At 56.1% G+C, this 27940-nt stretch overlaps 1 protein-coding gene across 1 annotated transcript in view; it reads right to left on the bottom strand.

The window, feature by feature from the left end:
• Positions 1 to 22972, bottom strand: part of CORO2B (coronin 2B) — a 136624-nt gene extending 113652 nt beyond the window's left edge. The window contains exon 1 of the mRNA XM_079129587.1: positions 22377 to 22972. Coding sequence (XP_078985713.1) covers positions 22377 to 22391 — 15 coding nt within the window. The 5' untranslated portion in view covers positions 22392 to 22972. The remainder of the gene's footprint in view (positions 1 to 22376) is intronic.
• Positions 22973 to 27940: the final 4968 nt, after the last annotated feature.

Genomic DNA, 27940 nt, shown 5'->3' with positions numbered 1-27940 from the left:
TGCATTCTCTCCAAACATTTGGAGATTAGGGTTTCAACAGATGAACCTGGGGAGACACAATTAAGTTCATAGCACATGTCAACCTAACTCTGTCCTGAAAAACGCAGATTCATTGGGCACAGTAGTGCACACCTATAATCCTAGTAACTCAGGAGGCTGAGACAGGAGGATTGCAAGTTCAAGGCCAATCTCAGCAACTCAGTGAGCCCCTAAGCAACTTAGCAAGGCCCCATCTCAAAATAAAATAAAAAGAACTGGGGATGTGGCTCAGTGGTATAGCACTTATCTAGCATGCATGAGGCCCTGGGCTCAGTCCTCAGAACTGTAAAACAAATAAACAAAAACAAAAACCCACAGACTCCCTGACCTCTGCCAATGACCTGCAGCTTGCTGTCACGCCTCATGTTAGTGTGTCATGGAAAAGCATGCTTTTTCTTTTTCACTAGGTGATGATTATTTGGAGGTTACAGGGTAACTGTCACTCATCTGTCCATTCATTCAATTCATCCATTCATTTCATGGCCACTCAGGTATCCAGCAACTAGTTCAGTGAGGCAACTTGTAGAAGCTAGTCACTGTATTGGTCCTTGACTTCAGCAGTGCACAGCTACAGCAGACTAGTCAGCATCCCAACCCCAGTCAACCTACCCACTGCTCCCTCCACCTCTTGTCCTCCCTAACCCCCGCCTACCAATGTCCCTCACCTCTGATCCTAACAGACCTTGACAAACCTCCGCTAGGGCAGGGCCTCTCTGACACCTTCCTGCTCAGGGAAAATGGATGGTACTGATCCAAGGTGGCAGCTGTTTCTAGGCAAGGGGATGCACATCTCCAAGAAAATGAAATGACACAGGTGCCAAGAAGGGAAAGCAATGTGTGCTTGCAAGATTCGTACAAGCAGTCCCTCTTTGCCCAGGAAACAGGCGTGCTTCCGTGAAACACTGCCTTTCCCAGCAGAAGGGGACAGTGTGGGCGCTGCTCATCCAGGGAGCCTTCTACCCTGAAGGAGGCTGGCACACCTCACATCCACCATTGCCACCTCGGGGGGCGATAAAAGCAGAGGAGACCCCAGAGCAGCTAGAGCCACCAGAACCCCACCAGCCAGGCCCATGGGAGTCCTGAGAACCAGGGAGGTTACAGCTGGATCCTGTTTAGCCTGGTCCGTGATGGGGGGCAGGGGTTACAGACACTGAGACCCCTTCCTGCACACCCCTCTTCATGGCCAGAAATGTTCCTTTAAGGTGAATCAGAGCATCTCAGTAAAATGTGAGTGTGTGTGTGCATGAGAGAGACAGACAGACAGAGACAGAGACAGACAGAGCGTGTGTATGACTCCAAGGCCAGTTCTAAATATCCCAGTGCCAACAATAGCCTTCCTGCCCCTCATCTGTTCCCTTCTATAGCAGCACGAGTGACTATACAGAACACTTAGAATATTCTTATTTTTTAATCATTAAAAAACACAGATCAGAGTGGTCTTTTATTATATTTGTTTCAGTATTTATTTACTGCAGTACTGGAGAATGAACCCCGGGGACTCCACCACTGAGCTGCATCCCCAGTCCTTCATATTTTTATGTGGAGACAGGGTCACGCTAAGTTGTCCAAGCTGGCCTGAAACTTGTGATCCTCCTGCCTCAGCCTCCCAAATCAGCATGGTCTTTTTAAAACATAAATTTGGAGGCACTCCCTCGCCTACGGCCAGCAAGCAGTTTCCCTCAGGGTAAGTCCGCGGTCCGTCCCTGTGAGTTAGTGTGGTGGCCTCCCTGGCCTGAGCCTGCCACAGCACAAGGAGGCTGTCTGGCTGCATGCGACACTTTCCAGTCCCCTGAGCCCCTGGTTCTCTTCTTGGGCCCTTTGCCCAGTGTGCGGTTCCTCTGCTGTGGTCATTTGTCCTCCTCCTCCTTCGGGTCTCTGTCAATGCCACCACCTCAGACAAGCCTTCCGGTTCCTCTAGACAGCCTTAGCTGCTCCCCCTGCACCTTCCACCCGCCCGCCTGCTCCTCCCGGCATTCTCTGCACAGTGCTGAACCAGTGTCCTGGTCAGACCTCCATGACCCACCCTGACACTGTCCTTCACTGTGAGCTCCCCTCTGGTGGAGACCTCTGCCGCACACTGTGGTCCCCAGTGCCTACCCAAAGCCGCGGCACAGGACACGCTCATGGGAGGCTGACTGCACAAAGCCCGGGGATGCACAGGCCCCTCAACCTCTCAGTCTCCCTCCCCACATCACCCCACCTGCCCAGCAGCCCTGGAGCCAGGCACTCAGGAAACGCTCACTGCACCGAGGAGAGGCACGGTGGAGCCTTGGTTTCGGGATAGACGGTCCGCCTCTGCCTCGGCCTCCCGGACACCCTCACTCCCACGCCTGCACACTGCCCGGTGCCCCGCAGTGGAGACACACACCACAGGAATGCCAGTCGGGAGCTGCCCTGTCCCTTTTAATTAAAAGTCAGACAGACAGCCTCCTCCCTGCCCTTTCCTCTCTGCCCAGGCCATTTCTAGAAACCGAGAATCAGCAGGACAGCCAAGAGGGCAGAGAATCACTGGGTGTGCGCCTCTCCCGCCCACCTGTCCCTACTCTGCAGGGTCTTCCTGCAGCTGAGCAGGCTGAGGCCTGAAGGGCAGGGGCTGAGGCCCAGCAAGCAGGAGGAGAGGCTGGACCACGCCCGTCCCTGCTGACTGCTGTCGTGTCCTTGGGTCCCCTTTCCTTCTCCGCTCCTTCCCCAGAGGTCTGGATTTAGGGACCCCTTTATCTTCCAGCAGCCACCTCCCGCCATCACCCCGTCATGGGAGGCAGCAGGGTCCTGGAGGCCTCAGGAGCCACAGCAACAAAGAGGCCTCCAGGCGTACGCCCAGAAGTGACACTGAGGTCTGAGAGGGGCTGCTGGCAAAGACCCCTTTCTCCTTTGGACTGAGCACCCGGGGGGCCCAGTCTGGGGCTCCAGAAAGGACACAGGGGTGTGGGGCTTACCTGTGCTGGGAAAGCCTGTTACCTGGTAGGAAGGAAGCACAGTGTGTACCAGTAAAGTCCACACCTGGGCAGGCTGGGCTGAAAACCATCCTTGGGGCATGAACCAGTCAAGCATGGTCCCCAGCAAGGGGATGGGATAGGGAGGCATTCTGGGAAGGCTTCCTGGAGGAAGTGGACAGAAGCCAGGCCTCCAGGGAGGTCTGCAACTTCCACAGTTTAGAAAGAGCTGCAAAACAAGCGGTGTGTGTGTGTGTGCATGTGTGTGTGTGTGAGCTAAAGGGCTGCTTGTTTTGTTTGTTGAGGAGACCCTTGGTGAATGAAGAGGCCATAGATCCTATGTGAGCATCTTCCCCTCCCTGCACGCCCTCTCTTCAGTGCCAGGCCCCCTCTGGAGAGGACCTTACACAATAGCAGTCCATATGAAGATAGGCAGGGGGACCCCCCAGAGAGTCTCCAAGGAGGCAGTTCATTAGGAGGCTTCCTCTGTTGCCATGGAGATTCAGAGCCCAGGAGCCTGGCTAACAGTCTCTGAATTCACTCAGGCCTCCAGCACAATTAGACAAGATGAATTTTTGAGTCAGACCATAATGAGACCCGGACATCCGGAAAGCATATGGCAGCCTCCCAGGGGAGGGCGGAGGCTGGGAGGGGCACATGGCTGTCACAGGGTCACCAGGGCACAGTCTCTCCAGGGCAGGAGGTCTGCGAAGCCCTGGGGAGCATTTCCCCTCCTTTAGAATTCTTCCAGGCCGCCTGGCCTCTGAGCAGCTGGGCGAGGCTGGGAGGCTGGGGGGATGGGAGACCAAGCTTGCCATAGCTGTCCCTTCTGCCACAGGGTGGGGAGGCTCTCTTCTGCACCCTCTGATGAACGTGCCAACAAATGCATGTCACATGACAAACTATGCTGCATGCACAGAACACGCTCGTCCCGTGCGAATTCATCACGCAACATCCTCTGATGGAACAGCCACAGGGCCAGGCACTGAGGGGGCGTGCGCTGGACTCCCTCCCACACGGGGCACAGGCTCTCCTTCTGGCAGGGGAGAGAAGGCATGTGTGGACATGATGATGTCATCCCAGCAGGGACACGAAAAGAACAGAGTTCAGGGAAGAAGTCAGAGAAGTTTCCCTGGACACGGTGGCATTTTGACTTGGCCTTGCAAGTAGACAGGACTCGGGAGAGACTTCAAGTCAAGAGGGAGCTGAAAAGCACAGTTTGGAGGCAGCAAGCCGACCAGTGTCTGTGAGGCCAGAGAGGGAAGGCCTCTGGGGTCTAGCTGAGTGGCCCGGGGCAGTAGGAAGCCAAAGAACAGGGCAGCCAGCTCCAGGAGCACTGGCCGGCAGCTCCCCACCTACTTCTGGCCCAGCTGGGGCCTGTGCCCAGGGCGGGGTCACAGCACGGCCCCTCCCACCAGCTTCCCTGAAGCAGAATCACTCTTCTAGGCGCCCCCCCCCCCCCCCGGGTGCTGGTCAGAACGAATCTTTCCTCAGCCGAGACTCCTGCATGGCTGCCACCCCCACCTCACCACACCGACCAACTTAGCCTGTGGCACCCAGAAAAGAGCACAGCAGGGAGCCGGGAAGGGGCAGAGGACAGTGAAGTTTTCTCTTGAGTTAAAACCAAACGTAAAGAATGGGGAGAGGACTGACACCCAGGGGCCTTGTAGGTGGCCTGTGGGTTCCAGGACAGAATGGAGCCTGGAGACCAGCAGTCCTGCTCAGGGGCTGGCCTCCCTGGGGCACTAAGGTCCCTGTGGTTGCTCTGAGGCTGGCCTTTTCAGAAAGCAGACCTTCTATCCAGAGAAACCAGATTGCTGGCCTTGAATTAGCTATTTTCCAGGAGGTCACTAGGAGCAAAGCTCACTCACCACCAGGCAAGGTACGGGAGCAAAGGAGTGAAACCTCTCTCACACACAGATACACACACGCGTGCACGTGCGCACACACGCTCAGCAGTTCTAGGAGGGTTCAATGTGGTTAATATCCTGAAACCAGCATTGCTTAGACCAGGAGCCTTGCTCTGTTCCCTAGGAGCCAGGACACGCCATTGGCCCAGCGGCCCCTCCTCCCCTTCCGGAGCTGCCTGCAGAGCCACAGGTACCCAGTTTCTGGCTGCAGGTACCAGTTCTGGCCTCTCTAGGATCTGACTTTCTGAAGTAGCCAAATCCATGGAACAAGGAAGATGACCGGTTGTGGGAAGGTTCTGGAACTAGCACAGGGCCAGCTGGCCAGCATCACCTCCTCCTCCTGGGCTCCCTCCACCTATGCTCCACCTGTGCTCACCTGCACAGGTGACTCCCAGCTTCCAAACAATCACGCACCCCTGTCCTCCTCTCCAGCCCACCTGCTTCCACCCGGCCAGCTCAGGCCTTGTGCTTGGACCACCACAAGGACCCTGGAACTGCCTGCAGGCCTGCCAGGAGCAATGGATCTAACCGGGCTGGCCCACAAGGACACAGGGAGGGAGCCACAGCCTGGACTTTTGCCGGTGCCTTCCCTCTGTCCTGCTTCACCACAGCAACACGGTGACGCCTCATAGCAACAGAGGGTTTTGTTTGTTAAGTCTTTTCTCTCCCTCTCCCTCTCTTTCTTTCTTTCTGATGGGAGGGAAACAAAAATTCGATGTGATTGGCTAAAAGCAACACTTTTGAGAAGCAAACTGCCAGGTAGTTAAGGGCACAGGCTCTGGAGCCCATCGGGGATGGGACAGAACGTGGTGCCATCTTGGTGTGGCCTTGGGCATGTTACCTAGCCCCTCTGGGTCTCAATTTCCTCATCCTCAAAATGGACACGATGGAGCACACCGCCCTGTGCTTCCTGGCCTGCAGGAAGGGTGCAAGAGGTGCATGTGGAGCTCTGGGCCCAGGAAGCTCCAAGGAAGCCCTGGTGGGTCTAGCTTCAGCATCAGGGTTTTGTTCCCAGTGGGATTTAAATCCCTCAGCATCTCTCCCCTCTACACCCCAAAACCAGGTCAGACTGGAAAAGTTGTGCCCAGCAGCCAGACAAGCAGCAAAGCCTCTTCTCTGTGTCATTTCTCCTTGACCGAGAAGGCTGTGCCTCTTAATTGTTCTTTGGTTTTACTCAATTTGAAACGAGCAGGGCACCAATTCCCTGCAGGAAAAAAATAAATATGCTTCTGCTCAAAATACTAATGAGGCGAGGCTGGCAGGGGAAGGCGGCCCCAGAGGACTTCCGCCGAACCCGCTAGCCCTGCAGCAAGCCGCGGCCCAGTTTGGAGCATCCTCAAGAGGGCAGGCAGCCTGTGAGGATCTGGATTTGCTCCCTGGGCCTAGGTCAGGCCATTGAGCCGGTTCAGGTGGCCCATGGGAGAGGTGGGGGGGGGGGGGGTCCCCTCTGTGGTAATGCCCAGTCAACCAGTCCCATGGATTTGTGGATCCAGTTCTTCTCCCAAGAGCCCTGGGGACACCCTGGCTGTGACGTGGCAGCCCTCTCCTTTCACTCCTCTGTCCTCCCCCTGCCCACAGCCCTCAACCCTGGCACAGATCTCATCAGCTCAACATGGCTGCGGGGCTCCGGGCCTCCAGTCATCCTCCTCCTAGCACTCCTTCCCACAGCTCCCGGAACAGTCACTCAGTCAGTCAGTCAACAAACACCGGTGAGCAGCAGTGTGTGCCAGCCTTGCGGGAGGCAGGACTCAGCTTCCTCCCCAGCCTCTTTCTGACCCTCTCCCTGCACACCACACCACCCCTAGCTGAGGGCCTCCTGGCAGGCAGGCTCCTCCCAGCCTTTCAGTTTGCTGCTCCCTCAGCCAGAAAGCTCTTCCCAGATTCCATGCCAGCCCCAGGTCCCCTCATCCCCTCTCAGAACTGCCCTGTTCCTCTAACCTCTGCCCACCCCCTGCGTTTTTCTTAATGGCATTTGTCCCCACCTGCCCTCACAGTCTTTGTGTGTCAGTGTTGGGTGCTGTCCCCCCACCCTCCTGGGCCTGCCGGGGGGAGGGCCCTTCTCTGTTTTGCTCACTGGCCTGACAGTGTCCCGTCACCTGGAAGAGCCACAGCACAGGGTGTGCTGGATGATATTTACTATAGACACCAACAGCTTGATCACGGCTCTCTCCTGCTCACGGCTCTTCACTGATGTGACCCATGGTCCCCAGCAGCACCCAAGCACAACCAGCCTCGGGCCACCCAGCCCCTCTGCAGCCTGGGCCCTGTGCACTCCAGCCTCAGGATCACCCCAGAAGCACCCTGACCCTCGCCTTCGCTGAGCTGCTTCCCCAGCTCCACTCTGTCCCCAAGGCCATCATACAAGATCAAACAACCCCACCCCCTCCCAGGAGCCTGTCCACCTCTGCACGTGCCCAGGGGACAGGGACACAGGCCTCCCCTCACCCAGTCACCTAATGTTCCAGGTAGAATAACTGCCTGAAAGGCTGGCCCCTCTCGGTGTCCCCTGAGCCAGCACTGTGCCTGGCACGGAGCAGAGTTCAAGGGATGGTAGCTTGAAATCAAGATCCGGATTGTTCTAGTGAAACCGATCGTTATTCACTTTACCACCTGCAAGTTCCACCCAGGGAAAGTGGCCGCCATGGAATTGAGAACAAAACTCGGGCCCTGGAGAAGCCCCGGTGGCTGAGTGGGACCTCAGTTCCTTACGTGGGGACAGCAGGTGATCTGCAGCCTGCCCAGGGCGCAGGGAATGGAGCTGCAACTTCACATCTGAAGACCTGGCCCGTCCCACTCAGGAGGAAGTGCCGCCTTGCTGAGACTCCCAGGGGGTGAAACCGGACACCATGTTCCCTTCCTGGGAGGAAATCCTGCCAGCATTCTCGGGGACATGGGACACTAAGGCTTAGCTAAAGGAGGAAGGAGGAAAGGGGCCCCTTTGCCCAACCCCTGAGGCAGGACAGGGCCTGGGTGGAGGATGGACGCCCTCTGTCTCACCCAAGTGCCAGCAGGGGCTGTTGGCTGAGGAGACATTTGCATTTCTACGCCCTCTTCACCACTTGGAGCAAGGCACTCACCTGGCTCTCCTAACGTTATAAAGAGGCAGACAGAACTGGGTGATCCTTTTGTCTTTTCAAAGTTAGCAATAAAGGCCCTGAGAGGTTAAGCAACTTGCCCATAGGCACACAGCATGTCGGAGGCAGAGCCCAGAATAGAAGCCAGGCTGAGATTTCAGGAAGCATGAACTTTTCCCAGGACTGGAGGCAGGAGGGTGAAAGGACATTCTGACCTCTCCAGAAATCCCACCCGCTTCCTTCTGCAAGCACACTTCAAACCCAAAGAAATCCCATCTCCTCTCACTGGCTCTGAGACACATGGGAAGTGGCCTGTTCCCTTTGGCTTCTTCCCTGGAGGATGAGTTCAATAAACAGAGCAGCTTTCTCATCTTCCTGCATAAATATTTCAGGAGACACAAACAAACAGATTTGCTTTTGATCTGTTGCTGGTAACTCAGAAATGGGGCTCCTCTCTGCCAGGCAGGGCACCCCCACCTGGCCCTGCAGTGTCCACCAGGCAGTGACGGAACAGGGGCAGCACTCTGCCCTGGGGCTGCTTGCACAGGTGGGGACTCCAGAGAGAGCTGGAGCTCGAGCTCAGCTCCTGCCAGAGCACTCCCACCTACCCATCCACCCACTGCCTGCCTTCCTAGAAGTGGGAGGAATGGCCTGCTCCAGGTCTGCTATTCCTGGGGACGCTTCAGTCACTGCTGCCCAAGACCACAGTCCAGGGACACCAGGTTCCTGCACAGACAGGCGCTGCCTACTGGGGAGAGGCACAGAGTCTCCAAGAGCAGGCAGGCCAGAGCTCTGGCTGCAAACCTCAAGCAACTCGGAGGGCAGCCCCTCTGAGACGCCCCAAACACCCCTTTTGTTTATTCATTCAAACAGTTACGGAGCACGTTATTCTTGGATCCAGAACATTCAACAGCTCCCCATTGCCGACAGGATTCCAATTCAGAGATGGTCATTTCCTGTGCTTCCCAATCTAGCCCCACCCCAGCTTCCCAGTCACATGGCTCCCTGCTGAGGTTCCTCCCTCCCCAAATGAGTCCTTTCCTTCTCCCCTCTCGCCCTTCCCAGGATGGCTCATGCACCACCTCCTCCAGGAAGACTTCTTTGACTGCCCTGTGGTCCGTGATCCTCCTTCTCCCTGAGGTCCCTCCTGGCTCTCTCCACTGCCACGTAGGTGCCACTCCTGTGGCACTCTCCTGCACCAGCTCTTACTGTTCCAATGTCTAGAGAGTCAGGCTCTAGGTTCTGTTTCAGCAGCTGTCCAAGGATTAGGGCCACCTCTGGACCTGGCTGTTCCAAGAAGGGAGCTTTAGGAAATACAGATGCTCCTCAGGACAATCACAAGTTCAAGGCCAGCCTTAGCAGCGTAGTGAGAGCCTGTCTCAAAAATAAATAAAAAGGGCTGGGGATGGAGCTCAGTGGTAAAGAAACCCTGGGTTCAATCCCCAGAAGAAAGCCAGCCAGCCAACCAGCCTTGGTCCCACCTCCAGAGATTCTCTTCTATTGCATGGGGCAAAGAAGCCAGAAGGGACCAACTATATCACTTTCGGGACCCCTTTTTCAACAAATCACAAAGAATTTCAAAACAGTGATAGTAGAACATTAAATCAAGCTCCACGCAGGTCTCCCGCACATGAGCCAGCCCTGGAGGCAGGTATTTAAACCCCACCAGGTGATCTGCAGCCAGGGTTGAGAATCACCACCATGGGCAATGGGGAGCCACTGAAGGTTCTACACTTCTGAGCTCCCATGACAGTATCTAAACCTGCCTCACCTTCCACTGGATCCCCCTGGGCTGCCTAGAGTCTAAACTAGTATTTATAGAGTGGACGGATATATGAAAGCTGGGAAGGAGCTTCGTTCCATTTATGTTTTTAATTAAGACGTAAAATGCATATAATATGCTTATAGTGCACGATCTCGTATGTTCAGTCTGATAAATTCCTACACACATAAACATTAATGAAACCACGGCTGGAGTTGCTCTGTGTCCTATCTCAGTTGATCCTCCCCCCCGCCCCACTGAAAATGAAATCGAATTTCACCAAGAAGTTCTCCTCCGCTGAGGGCAGAAGCAGCACAGAGACGCGGAGGACAGAGCATGTGTATCATGGTTCGGTCCCTAGACCAGATAAACGCATGGCGTGCACACAAAGCCTGTGACAGGCCAAAAAGCCTCCTTCCGTCAGCTAGCAGACTGGCACAGGACCCGAACTCAGGCCCACCACCTGTAAGCCTCAGGAACTCTCCATGGGCCTGGGAAGTCTGGATGTACCAGTGCCAGAGGACACTGCCCAGAGGCGCTGGCTGCAGGGTGTGGGACGAGAGGAGGGAGGAGGCTGGGCAGCCACAGGGTGCACCCAGCCGCTGACCAGGTGACGTCATCCTAAGACAGCTGGAGAAACCGAATTCCATCCAGAGGGGATAAGTGGCCAACCTGAGATCACACAGACCGGGAATGTGAAGGCTGGCATTTAGGAGTTTCTGGAATCCCATTCCAGTGCTCCTGTCATGGGGCTACAACCAAGCATCCCTAGAAGGGGCCTCCTGGCCCTCTGCCCACCACCCCTCCCCCACCGCCCCACTCAACCCCCGATCCAACCATTCCAGCAACCCAGGCAGATAGGAAGGCTAGTACTAGGGAATGATCTGGCCAGGGTTGTCTCCTTCTGGGAGAGGGGCATGTGCAACATTCAGTGCCTGGACACGGGGAGATGCCTTCAGGAAACCTGGACTGGGGGCCTAGGGACCCTCCCCGCCACACACTGCACCAGGCTCTGTGAGTGCCCATCACCTCCTGGCCTCTAGGCTAACATAGCTGGGGTGTGCTTCCCAAGTGCAAAGAGGACCATGATATTCCTTGTTAGAACTCCTCTCAGGTCCCCAGCACCAGCACGGGATGTGCCTGGCATCCCAGAGTTCCCGCAGCCTCCACCCCGCTCTCCAGCCGTCTCCCCTTCCTGCCTACCCCATCCAGTCCACAGCTCCCAGCTCTGCCCTCACCTAGGACGGCCAAGCAGCCACACTGCCGCTCAGGGCCCTGGTCCACACAGCCCCTCTACCTGGAACGCCTTTCTGACCGCTCACCTGCCTCTGCCCACTCAGACTTGGAGACTGGGCCGAGGCCTCTTCTCCCAGAAGCCCGTCTGCCTGCCCAGCTCTACCCCTCGGAGCTGCAGACTTCTGTGCCAGGCCTCTGTCACAGCCCTTCGGTGCCATGCCCATCAACCTCCCTTCCCCAGCACTCCTGCAGCCCTGTGTCCTTCTGAGTGTCCCCCACTGGACTGGTGCACCTCTACAGAGAAAGACCACTTTGGTTCAACGCTGCATCCCCAGGTTCGCCCAGGGCCTGCCACACGCGTCTCATTAAAATGATTTTTGAATGATCTAGGGCCTCAGGGGTGGGGAATGGGGAAGGCGAGGACAGGGCAGCCAGGGTGGAGAGGTCCACAGGAGGCCGGCCGTCTTCTCCATTCCCAGGTCCAGCTCCCTGGCGAAGCTGGAAACTAGCTCCCGCACCCCACCCTCCACCTCGCTTCCCTTCTGGACTCTCTCCGAGTCTGGCTGCTCCAGGGTCTTGCTCCAAGCAGGCCCCTGACAAGCCAGTGACAACGTAGGAAGGCATCACCCCCTGAGGGGGGTTATATGGTAACAGCACCCAAAGGCACAAAAGGAATTCTCCAGCGGGTCTGGCAGCTTAGGAGGGCTTTCTGAAAAAACCAACCTCGCAGCACCATCTGCCACCAGCCCTGCCCCTCCCCAGGCCCACGGGTCACTCAGCTTCTGCATGTCCAGGCAGCTGTCCAGACAGACAAACCAGGGTCCAGTCCCCCTTCTCCCTCCCATCCCATCCTCCTTGCGGCTCAGCTTCCTCATCTGAAAAGTGGGTATGACAGCAGAGTCAGGGGCCATCGTGTGAGATCAGTGGTCCTGAGCCTCCCGCTTTTTGTAAAGCCAGGGTCTGCACAGCCTGCAGCTCCCACTCCCCTTCTGCTCCCCTTCTCCCAGGCCCCTTTGCGGGATGGGGCGGGGGTGGGGGGCTTTGTTTGTGGCTCCTGAGCTCCCTCCCTTCCCACCACCCACTCTCTCTTCCTCCCTCCCTCCCAGCCAGAGTTCCAGGGAAACCTTGGCCAGGAGACTTCTCAAGCGCATGATAAGAGCTGGCCAGAGACAAGCCTCAGCAACCCAGGCTCCCAACCCAGCCGCCTTCTCATGGTTTCAGAAATAAAAGGAGGAGATGGCAGCTGCAGCCCAGTGTGCCAGTAGGCTGGCTTCCAGGACTGAGGGCTGGGGCCACAGGTCACTGCAGAGGCCACGGTGGCATCCTGGCGCGTAGGACTGGCGGCTGCCAGACCGCAGTCATCACAGCCTGGCGGCTGAGTGGGAAGAGCTCAGAAACTTCCTCCTGCCTCTGCCTCTGTCAGCACCAGAACTCAGGAAGGGCACTACTGGTTGGTCACTGTTACGGCTTGGATGTGAGGTGTCCCCCAAAAGCTCACATCTGAGACAAGGCAGAAGGTTCAGAGGGGAAACAACTGGGTTGTGAGAGTCTTGACCCAATCAGTGACCTAATCCCCTGAGAGGGAGTAATGAGTGGTAACTGAAGTGGTGGGGTGTGGCTGGAGGAGGGGAATTGGGGCGTGGCTTTGGGCACATATTTTCTGTCTGGCTAGTGGAGTCTCTCTGCTTCCTGATCCCAGCGACGTGAGCTGCTTCCCTCTGTCACCCTCTCCTGCCATGATGTTCAGCCTCACCTTGAGCCCCGAGGAATGGAGCTGGCCTTCTGTGAACTAAGATCCCTCAAATAAACTTCTCTACAATTGTTCGGATCAGATCTTTTAGTAACAGCAGCGAAAGAGCTGACTAAAACACTCAGAGCCCCCTCCTATCTCGGCTAAGTTTTCAAAATCTCCTTTCTGGATCTCTCCTCCACTCTCCACTTTCCAATCAGTCCTTGGCCTGCCGACATCAGGCAACTACCAGAAGCCTAGAAAAACTCACTGTACCAAAGCCCATTCAACTGGAGCCCATCGCTAACAGGGGAGAAGGGAGCCCTGGTCCCCGCTGAACCTCACCTTCCTGTGCTGTCCCCGGCAAAGTTTCTGGGTTTCCATTTTCTCCTCTGCAAGATGGGGGAGTCCACTATACATCTTTAGAGACCCTTTGGTTCCAGCAGTCCGTGGATCAATTAAAGTAAGGATTTAGCTCAAGCATCTGGCGGGTATTTGAGGTTTGCTCCAAATCCTGGCAAATCTTGGATGTCTAAGCTGGTACCTCAAGGTCTATATCATGCCCTGTGATGAGTGCTGTGGAGGGGATTGAAGAAGAATCAGACAATTCCCAACCTCAGCAAGCTCACGTTAAGTTAGGGTGTCACAGATCGCGCTCAGGAGTTAATCAGCCCACAACACAACAAGCAAGGTCGCTACCTGCTGTCCGGAGCGCTGGCACCGGGCCTCACAGGAGCTCCTGGGACCGGAAAAACCATATGGACCCCGATCCTGAAAGGGCCAGCTTAGCAGGACAAATCAGGCCCTGACATCCAAAGCAAAGTAAGTTTGTACCCAGACGTGCGGACAGGCAGAAAGACAGACTCACAGCCTTCAGAAGACAGAATCGTTATCAGATGGTCCCTCAGGTATGCAGAAACTCCCTTCCCCAGAATTCCAAAATTCTCAGAATCCCAAGTTTCCCCGTGCCTTCCTGCAAACTGATCTTTCACCAGGAGGTCAGCCGGGTGGCAAAAACGGCATTTTCTTCCTGAGCTTAAAAACAAAAAATGCAGGAATTAAATCCCTGTTTTCTTCCGCTATCACCTTCCTTTCCACATCCTGGAAATTCCACCAGCTTCTGGAACATACAGCTGTTAGTTCAGAAATCAAATGAAAGGTGTTTAAGCGCTACGCGTGCCTTAAGCTACTAGAAGATATTCCTTTCCACAAACCTGGGGGAAAACACATCTGAGCCCCGAGGCCTCAAGATGTGTTGGCAACAAAAGTCAAGGTCAAGTGACAACTGGGCTGCAGACCCCAGCTCTGTGCCTGGGACCCATCTTCCTGCCCACCACAGCAAGCTGATACACATCCAGGTTTCAATGCTTTATTTGGCTACTTTTCCAAGAAAAGCAGGACACCAAATTTTTACAGGCAGATTATCTGTCCCAAGCATATTAAAACAGCCAAAATAGACAGAACAGGAAGAGAAGAACAGCAACTCTCATCTGTAGCAAGCTAGCTTGACAGTAGAAGCAGAAAAGGCTGTTTGGAAGAGATGAACTTTTCCACCCACAGAGTATGAATCAATTCGATTAAAGTCAGGACTACGGCAGGGGAGAAGTGGGCTAGCTATTGGATGGCACTGCCTAAATCTGAAGGCCAGGAAGCACTGGTGGGGGAGACGGGGAAGCAGGGCACACATTGGACGTTACAATACATTCTGCCCTTCCAGGACATCCATCTATCAAGTGCCTTACTTTGCATATTACTGACATACTATAGTGCCTAGTGAGATTGAGCCCTACAAGAAAACAGGCTCAGAGACGTTCAGCAACTAGCCCAAGGTCACACAGTAAAGAGTGGAGACAAGGGCAGGACCTTGGTCTTCTACCTCCATGTCCCCTGCTCTGGCCATGACAGAGCACTAAGACGCAGGGCCTGGGAGGCAGGTCTAGCCTCTGACCAACTATGTGACTGGTAAGTTAGTCACCTCCCTCCCTTCTCCCAGCCTGTCCCTGCAACTGTGGAAAGGGGATTGATGAAAGCATAGACCTCACAGATTCTCCTGAAGATTAATAAGTTAATAATAGGAAACACTTTTTTTCAAGTATTGGGGGTTGAATCCAAGGTCCCACGTTATCTAGGCAATCTCTCTACCCAGCCCAGAAAACACTTTTGATGTGCATGACATAAACTGAGTGGTCTGAAAGGGTTAGCTGCTTCTGTTGTTGTCATTATGACTTCTTTTCCCCCTTGGTGTTGGGGATTGATACTGGGGTACATGCTAGGCCAGCACTGAGCTGCATCCCTAGCCTTCCAGGGTGGTTAGCATGGTCTGCCTGTTCCTTGACAGCAGGGAGCCAGCGCCTGGTAAGGACTGGGCACTGCCTACTGAGACATTTGTATTTAACGAGCTCATCACAGTGAAGATTAAGAGTCGTTCTCACATTTCTGGAGTGTGAAGTGCAATGGACAGATGCGCTGGCCAGGACCCCAGAGACCTCTGGAGTTAGCCAGGAAGTTTAAAACCACGGCATGAATACTGCATAAAACATCCACCTTCTCTGAGGCTGCAGGGTAGAAGCAAATGCAGACTGGTGGCCTTTTAACATCACACACACACACACACACACACACACACACACAAACATATATTTCCTGTAGTTTCACTGTAAAGACCAAGGCCTAGTTGAGATAAGAAGAAAGATTCAGAGAACAAAAATGGTCATAACCGAAACCACTAAAAATATAAGGTAGAAATTTTCCTGCCAGAGCAGAGTTTCCTTTTGGAAAAATTAACAACTTCTCCCTGCTGCCTGAGAGCCAGGAGAGCCCCGGTCCTCCCTGTCCAATCCGGGAGGTTCAGGAAGGTGGAGAGCTGGGCAATGGTGTCTGGCACATGCACGACTCCCTTGCCTGCTTTTTAAGGAGCAGCACAGGCTCCAGCCACCAAGCAGCAGGGAGCGGGATGGAAAGGCTGTTGGAGTGAGGAGGTCCACTTCTGGACCAGCCTCCCTTCTGCCTTACTGGGTGACCTTGTGCAGGTTCCTTGGCCTCTCTGTGCCTGTCTCCTCAGTGGAGATGATAGCAGTCACCTGCGCGATGATACCACCTGAGGGTGAAGTGAGCTCGTGCGCGTGCTGCACACCCTTTACTGTCTGACATGCAGGGAGCCACGGTGGAGAGGGGAGTCTGACTCCAGAGGTGCGCCCGACCCGTGGCTCTACCTCTTACCTTCCGCGTGCCCCTCCTTTCACCTGCTGCTTCCTCCTCCTCCTTCATGACTCAGCTTAAAAGCCACTTCTGGGTGCCCCTGACTAGGTCAGCCCACCCCGCCTTCCTGCGCCCTTGGAGGCTGGTGCAGACCCAGGCCCCTCTGAACTATTCATTTCAGAACCCCCTGTCACTCATTAATCCTCTGTCTTCTTGCTGTATTAACAGCTCACGCTGCCTGCAGGCGTGTGCTAAATGCCTCACATGCACCAGCTCCCGGAGCCTTAATAAGAATCCTTTTAAGTGCTCCCAGTACCAATGCCCAACTAATAGATGGGAAAATAGATGTTCAGAGAGGTTAGGCAACTTGCCCAGGAACACAGAGCAAGTAGATAACAAGCCATCTGTCTGACTTCAAAGCCTGCATGCTTAGCCATGGCACCCTTTGATCACCAGGGGTCATTGCAGACAGCAGGCTACTTCTGGGCCCCTGTGACACCCTGTTTTGTGGAGGCAGGAGGGGAGCCCGTGCTGGCGGCCCTGCCTGAATGACCGCCCAATGTTAGGCACAGACACGTGGGGCAGGAGGCCTTCCCCCAGCGCCATTCCTCCACTCATTGTGGGGTCCCCAGCTCCCGCCAAGGGACAGGCAAGTCTGAGCAGGACACATCCATGGTTGTCACCCCCTAGGACACCAGTACATGACAAGCACAGACTCAGTGACAGGGCCACAGATACCACAGACAGGAGGCCACAGCCTCAGGGCAGAGAAGCAGAGTGGGACCGTACAGCAGGACGCCAGGGCGGGGTTAGAGGAATGCGTGCTCTGGAGTCAGCCCCGGTGCAGATCCTCGCTCCCACCCACCGAACCTGACCTCGGCCCTCCTCCTCCTCTCGCTAAGCCTCACCTTCCTACCCGGGAAAGTGGGGTGGACAATAGAATCTGTCTCTTGGTTGTGCAGAGTAAATGCGGTCACATGTGCCCAATGCCTGTTTCCTAACTGTTTCCTACTGTGGGGCTGAAGATCGCACTCCCTGGGATGGGGGCCTGGATGATGGAATTGAAAGGTTCGGACTCCAAGTCAGAAGCTCTGGGGTGTATCCCGCCTTTGACCCGCGTCAGCTCTGGAACTAGGGTGTGGTCATCTCTCCCCCAGAGGAGGCTGTTTATTCATCGGCAGAGAGGGGACTGTCCCCCTTGAGAAGCACTGAAGGATCTGGCGCACTCAGCCAGGTACTCTGTAAACTGAGGGCCTGAGCAAACCAGGGAGCCTCCCTGGGCTTCCTTAATTAATTGGAAGGGGGTGCCAGCCAGAAACCAATTACAAAGTCCCTCCAGGGGCCTCTGCAGGGGCAGGGGGAAGGGTGAGGAAGGGCCCGTGGCAGCTCCTCCCCCTCCTCCCCACCCCTCCGCCTCCCTCCTGCCTCCTTAGCAGCTGGTCCCACACTTCAGGCCCACAAAGGAAAGGCTCATTCTAAACAGCTTCTTTTCATGTGGAAGCCACTGGATTTGCATCTGTCCTTCCATGGCAGGGCCTGCCTCGTGACAGCTGCTTCAAGCTTCCCAAGCTGCAGGCTGCTCAGGGCCCTTGGGCCTGAGCCCACAGGGTCCACAGGCAAAGGAGGGGAACTCGGCCGGGCTGCTGGGAGCGGGAAGAAGGCGGGCTGGCACACAGGGACTCTGCACATTCTCTCATCTCCTGGACACCAGACAAGTCCTGTGGCCAGGCATATCCAAACCGGACTCTGGGCTGCCCTGGTGCCAGGAGCTGAGACTACGCCGCCGGTGCTGGCTGGGGTGGCGTCTGCTCCAGCTAGCCAGCCCCAAAAGCAGTGGAAAACTCCGCACCCAGCCGCCAGGCCTAGTGCTGCCAACCATTGGTCCCGCCAGCACGCACACTCCCAACTGGCCAAGCTTAAGTCTGAGAGCTAGACGCCTCCGAGAGCTATCATAGGTGCCCAGGGACCATGTCTCAGGGCAAGGGAGACACAGGGCCTCCGGACAATGTCAGGAACAAAGTAACTGACAGCTTTTCAGGACAGTGGGTTTCACTGCAAAGAGGGACAGACAGGAAGGAAGAAAGGCGCCTGCACTGACCCAGCATGACAGCACCCAGGGAGGCAGACCACTGCTGACTTGGACTCACAGGACCTTGAGATTCCTGGTCAGGACTCTGGCCCCTCCCCAGCCATCTCTTTCTCCTTTAAGGTCCCAGATGGCAGAGTTTGTGGTTTATGAGTTCTTGTCCCCAGTGCCCAACACAGGACCTGGCCCCACAGAGGTGTTCCAAGAGGGCTCGCTGAATGGATGCAGGATAGTCAGTCACACATTTTCCAGCACCAGAATACCAGATCCTTGAGGGAAGAACTGAGAGGCAGAAGGAACCATGGGAGCGTGTGAGCAGAGATGGTGAAGCCCCTCCACCCCCAGTCTGCCACCTCTGTGCCACCAAACTAAGGCTCTGTGACCTGCTGGCTCTTCACCTCCTTTCCCAGTAAGAACCAGACAGAAACGAGGACTGGGAAGTGGAATGGGGGGTCCAGGCCTCTCCCACATAGACTAGAATGTGGGCCAGGGAATTGAAGGCAGGGGCCTTGTGATCCCCCTTCACCCTCCGGAGGCCGGTGTCACAAGGGTACCCTTGCCACATTGCCCCCTCCCTGCCACTTTTCCAGGGAAGAAGCTGACAGCAGAGGGAGCTCCAGATCAGCGGCCTGGCAGAGGGGACCCCAGGGGTAACTGGAGTGGAGCCAACACCTGTGCCCGCTCAGGCTTCCCGAGGTCCCTCATGGGAGAGCCAGGTGGAAAAAGTGCCGACCAGGGTGCAGGATCCAGTTCTGGTCCCTCCAGCCTCAAACTTGCTGGATGACAGTAGGCAACTCACAGCGTCGCTTCCCAGGATCTCAGTTCCCGCATTTTCCAGGAAGAGGGCTGGACGATTTGACTTCCCCAACATTCTATTCTCCTGTGGGTGATTCTACAGGTGCCTGGGAGCACGTGGCCTTTGCTAAACTCAGGATGAACAGGGCAGCACCATCCTTGGCCTGTTTACTTTCAGCGGGAGCCAGGCAGGAGAAGGGCTGGGTGCAGCTGGCCAGGCTGTTTGTAGACCTGGCATCAGCTGCTTGGTGGAGAGGAGGCTGCTGGTGTCTGAGGTCTTTTCTGTGCCCACGTGCCTTCCGCCGTCCCGTCAGGGCACTTTGCTCCTGGACTGGCACTTGGCTCGCTCACATCTAACCTAACACGGCGCACCTGAGAAGAGGGGCTCCCGTTCACTGTAAGCACCTCCCTTACCTAGAGGCCCCACCTGTGGTCATATCACAGTCAACAGCCAGGAAGCCACTCCAAAGGAACTCTGAGCAGCAAAAGAGGGTGCAAAGTCCCTCATCCCAGTTCCCGGGCTTGTCTCACAGCCTGTTAACCTGTGCTTACACACGCGTCTAGGGCATGCTGGTCTCTGCTTTTCCAGTTGATGACAGTTTAAAAACATATTTGACATAAGTTGAGGAGCAGCGATAGTCTGGCACGTGACTGAGATGGAATAAACAGAAAATTATAAAAAAGGCAGGCAGAAGCAAAGTCATCAGGAGCCTCTTGTCACTGGAAACAGCCTTCCTTCCCTCATCCCCGACTTGCCCCGGGAAGCACCATGGGCCACCATGGGCCACAATGGAGAGGACGTATATCCTTGACCTCCTGCGCATGGGTGTTTGTGGTCTGGGAAGCTGCATCTGGTTCTCCCCTCTGCTCTTCCTTCTTTTTTGTTTCCATTCTTCGTCTCATTCCATAAGTAGCTGACTAAAATCCAGACAATTAAGGAGTTTTAAACATCCTAACCAGGAAAAAATGCCATCAGGCTCGAAGGTCACAGTCCAGAGACCTACATGGCTGCATTCCTCATGCTAGTCAAGGCGGAGTCCCTCCAGGCTTTTGGTGTCTCTCACAAGGAAGGGCCTAAGTGTGCCTAGAAGAGAGTGGTGCTGCTGAAGATCTAACCACTTCTCCTATGTTGTTGTCTTCTCTGCTTTCCAGGCCTCTCAGAGCTCTTAGCTGCTGCGATTTTCTCTGAGGCATGACGCAAAGGCATGCCTTCACAGCCTACCTACCATTCCACACTCCTTTTAGGGTTCTCCTCCATACCTGCAGGGGGATCAGATCACCTCAGACAACAACCAACCCTGATCTCCATAGGAGCTGACTTCACCAGAGCCAAACCCATGCCAAAACTCAGCACAGGGGCCTAGAGGTCACCGGAACCAATCCCTGCATCTATAGATGGAAAAACAAAGGCCCAAGGGCAGAAGTGACTGATCCAAGGATCTGTAGGTGGCAGATTCAAGACTAGAGGCCGGGCTTCCAACTCATGGGCTGGTTGGCTGTGCTAGCCCGGGGGGGAGGGGCTCTCCCAGCAGGGTTGGCCAGCAGCAGGCAGGTCCCCAGGCCCTCACCTGCATGCTCCTGCGCTCTGTGCCCCCCAGGAACACTGCTGCTCTGTGAAGGACCGGGAGAAGACAGGGTTAATCAGTGGTGGGGATTTTCTGTAATCCGCTGAGCAGGCTTAAGCTCAGGCCACACTGGCTAGAGCAGAGGTGAGAGACATGGCAGGTTTGTTGGGGGCTGGGCATAGGGGTGGTTAGGGAATAATCCCTGGAGGCAAAGAAGCCAGGTCTGCCAGTGAGTTTATCAGCCAACCGACCCCACCTTCATGAACTCTGTCCCATTCCTGGCTAGGGTCCAGGCCTCCAAGCAGCGCCCCTTACTATGAGAGTTCCCCAATCCCAGGGTGCTCAACAGTGCAGAGCAATGAGAAGATCACTGGCCACAGACTGAGCCAGACCTGAGGGCAAACCCTACTTGCTGGGTGACCTTAGGCAAGTCACCTCACCTCCCTGAGCTTCAGTTTCTTCCTCAGCTAAATGGAGCTGAACACACCTTTGTTGCAAGCCTTCTGGAAAGGAAGGCTGTGTGAAATCAAGTACATAAAGAGACACAAGAGATGCCAAACCAATCCTCAGGATTGTTATTATAATTCTCACATCCTTTATTTCTCCATTCAGGCCGGTTCTTTACTCTTTTCTGCCCTAGCTTCCTAGCATCTTTGGTATTAACAACCTTGATGACAAGAATCTAGTCCAGCTGAACAACATTTGTATCATTTCAAAACACTAAGCATCCTACCCCCTGTGGGTTCCAACTGTGCCACCAGAAGCAGCCAAAGTTGAAGTAGCCCCTTGGCCTTCAAGTGTATCTTTCCACATGCTCCCAAGTCCCAGAACCATGGAAAATGGCAAAGCTGGAGTTGAGCCCAAGCACCCTGAGAAGTGTACTGTCCCATGACAGATCTCAAGAGGACTGGGGTAACCCCTGGCTTATAAGAAGGAGCAGAACTACCCCTCCTCATTTCCTGCACCCCTGGCCTGCAATCTGGTCCCACTGCTCTGGCCACAAGCAGGCTGCCTGCCCTGCTTTACTCTTGGACTCCCCAGTTGTGAAAGCCAGTTAAGCAGCTGGAAAAGATGGAGTCTGGCCTTGGTGCATGGATCACCAAATCCAAGGCCAAGCCCAAGGCCAAGCCAAACTGAGAGCTCTGTGCTCTGACAGAACCTTTTGAAAAGTGGATTCACACCCTGATCTCACTGGTTCTCCAACTGCCTGTCACAAACCAGGGCTCATCATTCTCACATTACACAGGAGGAAACTGAGGCCCAAAGTGGAACCCCCGCAAGGTCACCCAAGGGATCTGGGGTAGAGTTGAACTCAGGTTTCCCCTGGTAGCTTAACCCTGGGCACTTTTCACCGCCCCAGTTGCTTTATCCTCCCTACAACAGGAAGCCCCCAAAGTTCTCCAATAAACCTGGGTCCCATGCAAGTCCGAGAATCCTCCTCCAACATAAGGGTTGCCAGGATGCCCACTTTCCCCTTCCCTGACACATCCCCTCCCTGTATCTTCCAGCTGGCCACAGCTGGAGCTTCTCAACCACTGGTAGTTACTCCCGGGACAGGGCAGCACCTTCCTCAGAGGATGGCCTGGCATGTGCTCCTGGGATGGAACAGAGACTGGCAGGTGGGGTGGGGTGCCCGCTCGGGGCGGCAAGCCCATTCCCACACCACTTTTCACCCCAGTCTCTGCCAGCGACGCTCCCGGCGGCAGCGGGCTCCACTGAGGGACATCACGGCGCTGGCAGCCCAACAGCTCTCCAGGGGTTAAAAATGCAGCATCCTAAACAAGGGTTAAAAATGCAGTCCCGGGGCTGGGCCGGGAGCTGAGGGATGTTGTCCAAATCACAAGGGCTGCCAAAGCGGCATCCTCCCCCTACCTCCGCAGTCCTCGGGCTGAGCGACTCAGGCGACTACTGGGGGAGCAAGTGAGGCGCGCGCCGCACCTTCCCGGCCCCGCCGCCCCCTCCCCACGCCCACACCCTCGCCCTGTGCAGCCCTTGCCTGGGGGCTGCACCGCCTGCGGGTCCCGGGCGCGGCAGGCGATCGGCGCTTACCTTTGTGACAGTCATGCAGAAAGTCGGCGGCAGTGCGGGCGCTGGCGCGGCGTGCGGGGGCGGCGGCGCGAAGGGTCCCGCGCTGCCAGGCAGCTCTCGGCGCGCTCCCCGCGCCCCGCCGGCGGTCGGCCGAGCTGGTGGCCGAGCTCCGGGCTGGCAGCGCGCAGGGACCGCTCGTCCGCGCTCAGCTGCCGCTCGTCGCTGATGTCAGCCCCGACTGTGCATTTATAATAGATGAGCCTCCTTCGCCGCAGGAAGGCGAGGCAGGAAGAAAGGCGGCGAGGGAGAGGGCCCGGGTTGGGGGCGGGGAGGAAGAGGGGCCGGGAACTCGCTACAAAGGAGGAGGCGGAGGGAGAGGCGGAGGAAGCGCAGCCCGCTGCCGCCGGCCCCGCGCCTCCGGGCTCGGTCGCCCGCCGCCGGGCACTGGTGATCCCGGGGCAGGCGCCCAGGCCCGCCGCTTAACCCCTTAGGGCCCGCCGCACAGCGCGGCTGGCGAGGGTGACTCCTGGCACCTGCCAGCTAGGGGAGTGGGCGGCGACCCGGCTCTCGGGTGCCCCGTTGGCTCGGGGAGGCTGGTGAAGTCACACGCTGGACGGCCGAGGCGCCGCGCGGGCCGCGAGGACGGTCGGGCTCGCCCCCTGCAGGTTCGAAAAGTCTGCCCGTGGGCCGTGAGCGAGGCTCGGCGGGTGAGGGGCGTGGCGGCCGCCAGCCCGGCCCTGCCAGCACCCCTGCCGCGCGCAGACCCCCGCGCACACGGTCGCCAGACGGACCGCGTGAGCAGATCTTTGAATCTAATTCCTGCAGCAGTTAGCTCGCTCCAGGGCCATCGTGGTCAGTTTTACCGAGGAGCGAACAGGACCAGAGTGGGAAGTGACTTGGATAGGCGCACATGACAGTGCGGCCCAAGCCGTCTCTCCTGGCATCCTCTCTTTCCACTTTCGTCGCAAGCTCCCTAAGGAACCCTTGCAATAATAACTGAATTTTAGGGAATGGACGGGCCCTGCCCGAGGGCTGTCCACGGTACTCTGGAGGGTCACGCCGCTCCGGGGCACACATAGGTGATTCTGTGTGATGAGCGAATCTTGACCCTGTCACCTGTACCCTGGAGCTGCTGCAGGGATTTGAGGGACAATCACCAACCGGAGGTGACCTCGGGAATTTCCCTCCCGAGTACCTGGGCAGAACTGGTTGGGGCAGATAGTGAGCCGCTGCGAGTGAGGAGGGAAGGAGTGGGCGGCGTGGTGGCAGGGGGTGCCCCATCGCCTCGCCTCGCCTCGCCACACTCTGGCAAGCCGGAAGTACTGCCCCGCACAGTTCTCCCAGCAGTTTACAGGGACCGCGATGGCCACATGGGGTGAGCACGTGCTGTGAGGAGGGTTCTGGGAAAGCGAGGAAATGGGTACCTGCCTTCACTGAGACCAGTGTCCAGACTAGAGCAATGATATAGAGGATGACAAAGTGAGGGCATCTGTGAAGAGCTTCGTGGATCGTCCTGCTGACTTTATATTTGTTTGGGTATCTCCAAACGCAACAGTCACAGGAAAGGATGGCCGTCCCCACTTTGTTGACCAGTAACCAGACTTGAGAAGAAAGGGACTTAGCCATGACCACACAGTGACAGGCTGGAATCAAACTGGTGGGCAACTGCTAGTCCTCAGCCAAGACTCAGGGACTTACTAAATCTCTGTAGCAGCTGTGGCTGCAGGCCTCAGCTCGGCCAGACCCTTCCTGGGCTATTTCCATGTTGAATCTCATGCCTTTGACCACAGTTGCCCCTTGCCAGGAGTGCCCTCTTCATTCTCTGTACCAACCAGATGCCCCCACCTCAGATAGGCCTGCCCCCTGGCCACCTCACCTGACAACTCCAGCCCCCACAAGGCTGCCATGCTCGATTTAGTTCTGAGTGTCTGGTCTGGTTTTCATGAGCTTCCTATTCATCCACAGTGAGCCCCTAGCCTCGGGCACAAGGGCCTGCCTTCTCTCACAGCATACCCCTGGGCACACATTAAGTACTGAGCAAATATTTAATGCCACCAAGAGCAAATCAAGCAAATTAACCTTCAACCAGTAGAAGAAATGTAAATTAGGTCCACAAAAGCATTTCCCAACCATCAGCAGCATTCGGAAGTGGTCAAGTTCTGTGCCTGGTTTGGGATAATCTTGGGTAGGGTGGCCTCAAGACAGTATACTTCAACCCCAGGACCCCACTGGAAGCCAGTAAAGGGCAACTCAAGAACCCCAGTCACCCTGCACCCATGGCTGTGACTGGTCCACTTTTATCTTATGGATATTTCAAATTCCAGACTGTCATCCTTGGCTACCCAGCATGCCTCTTGGCTGCCATCCGCTGTTGCTGTGGGCTCTGGGAATGAGACAGATACTTAATATCAGCTTGAGCCAAATGTAATTAGGAACATCAATCTGCTGCCCCCAGTCCACGTGACATGCTCCAAAGGCAGAGAGAAAATATTTCTGATCTCTCATGTGTTGCCAGTTTGCCCCTTCTGTCACATCTCCCCAGTGAGCATGGAGGTCCGGATGAGGAAGGGTCCTCCCAAAGAACTGTGGTTCCTTCATGTCAGTCAAGGGCTCAGCCCAAAGGGGAAACTCAGAAATGTGTGCATTTTCCATGGTGGCTCCTTCCATGGGCTCCTGGCCATACAGCCCATCACAGTCTGGGTCACCCGAAACAGGATCTGAGAAAGGAGTTGGATAAGGGGATTTAACAGAAGGTGACCCCAAGAGTTGAAGAGGGGTGGGGTAGGCAGTGAGTTTGGAAAAGAGAGAAAGCCAGTGTGGAGCTGTGTTCTCAATGTCTCTTCTGGGGGAACCCTGAGACCTCTGGGATGGGTGCAGAATAGCCTGGCAGGCATGGGTCATGGCGAGCAGGGTGTTCATTTGTATTCCTGTTCCCCTTTGAGGGCTGTCCTCGAGGGCACTACCTCATACTTCAGGGCTATGCCACTGGGTGGGCAGTGCTGGCCCTCAGCTTCAGGAACTGCCCAGGGGAAGAAAGTGAGGCATCCTAGCTCTGACTTGAGGTGGATGCTGCCAGCTCATCAGCTCTCAGATCATCCACCGGCTGCAGGAGGTATCAGAGGTAGGTTGGGCTGAGGGGGTTTTGTTACAAATTGCAAGGTAAATAAGCACCTTCAATGTCAGCTTTGGTCTCTTCTAGATGCTTTTGTGCCTCAATGTTTGCCATGCTCAGCCTCCAGTCCTTTACCCCTCATTAGCATGGCAAACTCCTATTCATCCTTCAAAGCCCAGCTCCAATGTCATCTCCTGTATATAGCTCTCCTGATGCTACCTCCACAGTAGCCTGATTGACACTATATTATATATCCTGATGAAACATATTTGTTCTTCTCTCTTACTATGGGCTGTGACTACATATCTCCTCCGCCTTTTTGGCTACCAGACTAGCACAGAAGAAATACTGGACAATTGCCCAACCAGGCCAATAAGGCTTCCATGGGCACGTTTCGCTTCTTCCTTAATGACCGTCTGGTCCAGGTCCCAGCTCTGCCCTGCGAGGCACCAGGGCCTCTCCACAAGAGCCTCTGCCTGCCTCTTGTGTTCATTGGCCCAGGCCTCCTATTGGGTGCCACCATACAGAGTGAGGAGGGCTTAGTCCCTGCCTGCAAGAAGCTCGAAGTCTCCTAGGGAAGACCCTCAGAAGTGGGCACCCATCCCAGACCATCGGTGTGCTGCTTTGCTGCAGGGACCCAGAGGGAGAGAGGTGCCTCGCTGGTTGCTGACCCATGCCACTCACGACGCAGGTGCACGTTCTGGCCACCGTCAGTTACAGTGTCTCCAAGCCCTGCGGACCTCACAGGCCTTGAGCCCGCACCTCCTCTCCATCTCCACCGCCACCGCCCAGCCTTTTTCTTGCTTGGCCCCTGGGACCAGCCCTCCTGCCTCCTACCCTGTGCTGTCACTCACTCCTCACCGCCACTCCTACACTTCTGCTCCAAACACACAGGTCTGCCCACGGGAAACCCGCCTGGGCTCCCCTCTGTCCTAATGAGGAGGCTCAGACAGGGGCCTAGGAGGCCCGTGCCACCCCTCCAGACGAGGTTCCCATCTCACCTTGCCCTTCTCCCCAACACCGTCTCCTCTGGCAGCGTTCCTGGACAGGACCGGGGGTTTCAGATGCCCACCCCTGCACTCCTTTCCACAACTCCGGGGCCTCCTTCCCTCTGCGCCTGTGCATGGCTTTAACATTTCCTGTTGGTGTGTTTGACGTCCTCGGAGAATGAGCTGCGTGAGGGTGACTGGCTCTTCCTCTTGGGAATGAGGCAGACCAAGGTGCCTGCCCTGCCCACTTCTGGTCCCTCTCCTTCCCTGTTCCCTTCTCCCTGTGGTCTCTTTTCTGTCTTCCAGCCTCTCTCCCCAGCACACGGCTCTGCTCCCACCGCACCCCTGCTTCTCTGTGGCTGTCGCCTTTCTGGGCACCAGCTCTCCACGTCTGCGTCTTCCTCACTGTTGCTCACCGACACCCCCAGTGCTTTCCCACGCTGTCCCTCCGCCCACAGCCACTGCTGTCGGGCTGTATGGGGCTGTCCTCTCTCCACCTTGCCAGTCACGGCCCCTCTCTTCCGCCTGGCTCCCCTCCAGCTCTGCCCCCTCCACCATATCCGCTTATTTTGCACTCCTGCCCCTCTGTGTGTGTCTCCATCTCCCTGTCTCTGTGGCTGTGTCTGTCTCTCTTCTTTGTCTCGTCCGTGGTCTTTGTCTTCCTCCCCTTTCCTCCGCTGCCTCCATATGACATGCACAAGGCTGATTTTGGCATGGGGAGCACTGTGACAGGTGGGGGCCCTCCCTGGGGTGTCATCTTTCCTTCACCCTGTATCCGAGGGGTGATGAGTGATGGGCCACCTGGCAGCAGGTGCATGTGGGGCCTCTGGGGCTGCATTATGGACTGTGGAACACCCTCACTTGAGCAGCAGAGTCTTCTTGACCCAGACTGTGAGCTTGTTGAACAAGTGCGTGTGTACACGTGTGCACGCATGCGTGTGCATGGGTGTATACTCACCCACAATGTTGAAAATGGACTAGGGAGGGAGGAATCAGATAACTGGGCTCAGGGAGGGAACCTCTGAGCCAGTTTCTCCCAGAGGCCTGCTCTCCCAAGCTGTCCCTGGGTCCTGATGACAAACAGGCCCATGGAGCTGCAGGGAGCAGATGGAGGCCCTGGGGGGCTCCTCTCAGCCATCACTCCTGCAGCCCAGGGGCTGGTGTGCTCCCACAGCCTCCTCCACTCTTACACGGTGCTGTGGTTAGGAGCCCGCTCTGGAGCGGTCCTCCTGGGCTTAGTCCTGCCTCTCCACTCTTACCTGGGTGCTGGGGTCGTCCTTGAGCCTCCCTGTGCCTGAACCTCCTTGTACTTCACTCACCTCTTCTGCACGGTGGAGCTGGCCGCTGCACTGGCTCTAGAGAGTTGTCACTAGATCCAGAGCAGAAAGAAAGCAGCATATCCAGTCGTCACATACTGCTGTGCCACACCACACTCCAGCCATGTGCCCCCATCATTCAATCTTCTGTTCTCTGTTCAGACTCAT

The sequence above is a fragment of the Sciurus vulgaris genome, assembly GCF_902686455.1.
Source record: "Sciurus vulgaris genome assembly, chromosome: 2".
NCBI classification, from domain to species: Eukaryota; Metazoa; Chordata; class Mammalia; order Rodentia; family Sciuridae; genus Sciurus; species Sciurus vulgaris.
This window is presented reverse-complemented; position numbering and strand designations above follow the sequence as displayed.